The 3197-nt window shown below is 56.1% G+C and overlaps 1 protein-coding gene across 1 annotated transcript; it reads right to left on the reverse strand.

The window, feature by feature from the left end:
- Positions 1-765: 765 nt before the first annotated feature.
- Positions 766-2526, reverse strand: HOXA1 (homeobox A1). Its single transcript, XM_060248030.1, has 2 exons — positions 1628-2526; positions 766-1166 (listed from the first exon to the last, which is right to left on the reverse strand). The coding sequence occupies exons 1-2, from the start codon at positions 2289-2291 to the stop codon at positions 811-813; spliced, it is 1020 nt and encodes a 339-aa protein (XP_060104013.1). The 5' UTR covers positions 2292-2526; the 3' UTR covers positions 766-810.
- Between the last annotated feature and the right edge of the window lie 671 nt (positions 2527-3197).

Here is a 3197-nt window from a genome sequence, read left to right on the forward strand (position 1 = left end):
TAAACGTTTCTAGAAAATCCGTAAAAAGATAAATCTCTTGGACAAAAGTATTTACAACCAACAAACAAACACACAAGGAAAAAAGGGAGACTTTAAATTAGAGGGTGATAGAATTCGTGTAAACGCTTTCAATAGTGCATCTCTTCATGGACTTTATTATTATTTTTTGTATGCTTTCCACGTCGCTTGTCTTTGCTTCCTTCTAGGTTGCCTTCCATGGTAACTTTATTCCGAGTTATCAGATACTTATGATTGTTCCCACAAATGGTCTAGAGATGAATAGAGACATAGATCCTGGTCCATGGGGCTTGAGGTGGAAGAGTAATACTGAATATAGGACAATATCAGTATGTTAAATAGAACCTACTAAATGCTTAAGATCCTAAACGCACAGGGCATAATCCAGCCGAGGCTAGCAGTAGCTAAACTCCATGAAATTAAACGAGGTTTAAATGCACCAATCCTCTATATTTTAACCAGGGAACAAAGCCCCAAAGAAATCAACTTGCTTCCTAGGTGCAAATGGTTGCACTGCATCCCCCCCACTCCATTGCTTACGGCTGAGGCCTGGCTAGCTGAGGCTGGATTGCCTTTCTTAATTTAGAAGTCAATTCCATTGAAACCCAGATACATATGGGGGTGACTTCAGTTGAGTAAGCTTCGGAGTATAAAGTCTCTGGAAACCAACAGGAAACTCGTGGGGGAGGGGGATCTGCCGAGACATTTTTAAAAAGCTATTTTGAACACAAATCAAACAGTGCGTGGGATTGTGTTATGCCTGAAAGACTGCGACAGACGGAGCAGCAGCGTTCAATTCGAGGTAGTCAGAGTGTTTGAGGTAGAGGAAGCTGGTGACGGGGTACAGGGAGACGAGCTGGACTTTTCTGAGGACTCCTCTGCTTTCTCTTCACTTCCGGTCGGGGTGGCGGGGGAGATGGGCAACAAGCCCTCCTTCTCCCTCTTCTTCTGCTTCATTCTGCGGTTCTGGAACCAGATCTTGACCTGGGTTTCGTTCAGCTGCAATGAAGCCGCGATCTCCACCCTGCGGGCCCTGGTCAGGTATTTGTTGAAGTGGAATTCTTTCTCCAGTTCCGTCAGTTGCTTGGTGGTGAAGTTGGTTCGGACCGTGTTCGGCTGGCCGACATAGCCGTACTCGCCAGCTTTGCCTGCAAACACGCAAATAGGATTCATTAAGCAGCAGCAAGGATTTGTAGGTCGCATGAATCAATAGGGACGCGCGCACAGGTACAGCGATCGAGAGCAGCGGTCGAGACCCTGGTGGCCCAGTCGTAAACAGGTGGATTCCGAAGCAAATCACATGCATTTCTCGCAAATGCGCAGCACTGATAATCAAGATTCGACACTCCCGCTAAGGTGAAAGGGGAACTGGGAAAGGGGAATGTACGACTCAAAGTAAGCCCAGAAGGAGCACCCAATTTTATTATTATTATTATTATTTAAAACCCACCCTCCCCCAATGACACCATGCTATGTTCAGTTAGCATTCAGGATCCAGAGCAAATCGCTTCTTCTGACGTCTGCTCCATCAGGTTGAAGGGCACGGGCATCTGCCTACAAGCAAAGGAGAGGGGGAAAACTTTTCGAAGTGTGGGAGGCGAGGACTAACCTGTTTTAGGCGGATTCCTCTTCACTTTCATCCAGTCAAAGGTCTGGGCTGGAGGGGAGGTCTCCGAAGAAGGTGAGCCACAGGTCTCCTGATGGCTTGAGTGCAGAGGGGACAAGGGGTGGCTGTAACTCGTGAGGGGCAAGTTCTGTTGCTCGTCTCCATAAGCGTGGGGGAGGTACTGAGCCGAACTCACTGCACCCCCGGAATAGCTCTGAGGGTGCTGAACCAGTGGGGAGGAGACGTTTCCCGAGTAGAGCGCAGGGGCGCACTGGGGGTAGCCCCCATTAATCTCTGCCTCTTGGCCGAGAGGGTAATGGCTGTAGCCCCCGGCGCCGAAGTTTTGCGCGCCGTAGCTTGGCCCACAACTGGGGTGCGAATAGGACATCCCCAGGCTGGGGTGAGGCTGGTAAGCCCCAGTCTGGTGGTGGGGATGGTGCGGGTGGGGGCTTATCTGGACCCCCCTGCCCACCAGGAAGCGCTCGTCCCCGCTGCAGCTGTTGGCACTGACAGCGCAAGACTGGAAAGTGGTTGTAATCCCATGGTCGGGGTGGTGGTGGTGATGGTGGTGGTGGTGATAGGCACGGGACGAGCAAGTGGCAGAGTCGCCGCCGCCGTTGAGGACCGGCGGATACTCGAGGAAGGAATTCATCCTCGCCGTGTCCATCTATCACCGATTGACCGGCTCTTCGGAGTCCTGGGTGACCGTGCCAACTTCCCCACTTCCTCCATGGGGGCCAGAAGAAAAATGATATGAATGTACAGTGAGGCGGCGGCCACGTGAGGGCGGCAGCCAATGGCAGCGCCTCCTGCCCAAGTTGCCCTGTGCCTTCCTGGTGATGGATCACCCGGGCGGTGGCATTTAAATTCCGAGCGCTCCTCCATCAAGGTGACGCGCCGCCACCTCCCCTCCCTCCCTCCCTCCCTCCCCCTGCCGACCGTCAACAGCGCGCGGGGGCTGCAGAGCCCAGCCAGAGAGGCAGCGTGTGGGAGCCCCGGCGCTCAGCCTCCGCCAGCACCACCAGCGGCAGCGGCAGCGGCGGCAGGCACAGAGCCGCCACCGGAGGGGGCTGCCCCTGGGCGGATGGAGGGCCAGCAGGTAAGCGAGCGGACGTGGGCAGCTCCGGCGGCTGCGAGGGCGCCTCGCTCCCGGGACTCCAACCCCAGCCCCCGCGGGCTTGGACTTGCTCCCTTCCCCCGTGTCACAGGAGGGTTTGGGGCAGGGGCGGGGGGAGCTGCAGTGGCCGATGCGGGCTGGCGACCCCGCAAGAGTTAAAGGCGCTGCTTGGGTCAGCCTCTCGCGGCAGCAGCGATTTGCATGGCAATGAGGCTCTCGGCGAGGCTGCAGCGCCATTGTTGCAGCGGCGGGCTGCTGGGGCAGGGGGGGCTGCTGTCCGGCGGTAGGAATGCCTCCCGGGAATGGCGAGAAGGGGCTCCAGGAGAAAGCAGAGGGGACTCGGCCACTGCCTCGCCTGCCGCCGCAGCCGGGGCCACTCCGGCCTTCCCGCGAGATCCGTGGCAGCGCTGGCCAAGGTGGCCAAGGAAGCTTGCCCGGGTTCTCGCCAGCGCTTCT

Source organism: Heteronotia binoei, chromosome 10 (assembly GCF_032191835.1).
Source record: "Heteronotia binoei isolate CCM8104 ecotype False Entrance Well chromosome 10, APGP_CSIRO_Hbin_v1, whole genome shotgun sequence".
In the NCBI taxonomy this organism is placed as follows: Eukaryota; Metazoa; Chordata; class Lepidosauria; order Squamata; family Gekkonidae; genus Heteronotia; species Heteronotia binoei.

Excerpts from the sequence above, each read along its gene's own strand:
- HOXA1 (XM_060248030.1), bottom strand. The coding sequence starts at position 2,291 with ATGGACACGGCGAGGATGAATTCCTTCCTCGAGTATCCGCCGGTCCTC. Across the intron at positions 1,167-1,627 it reads GAGGAATCCGCCTAAAACAG|GCAAAGCTGGCGAGTACGGC; the intron begins GTTAGTCCTCGC and ends GCGTGTTTGCAG.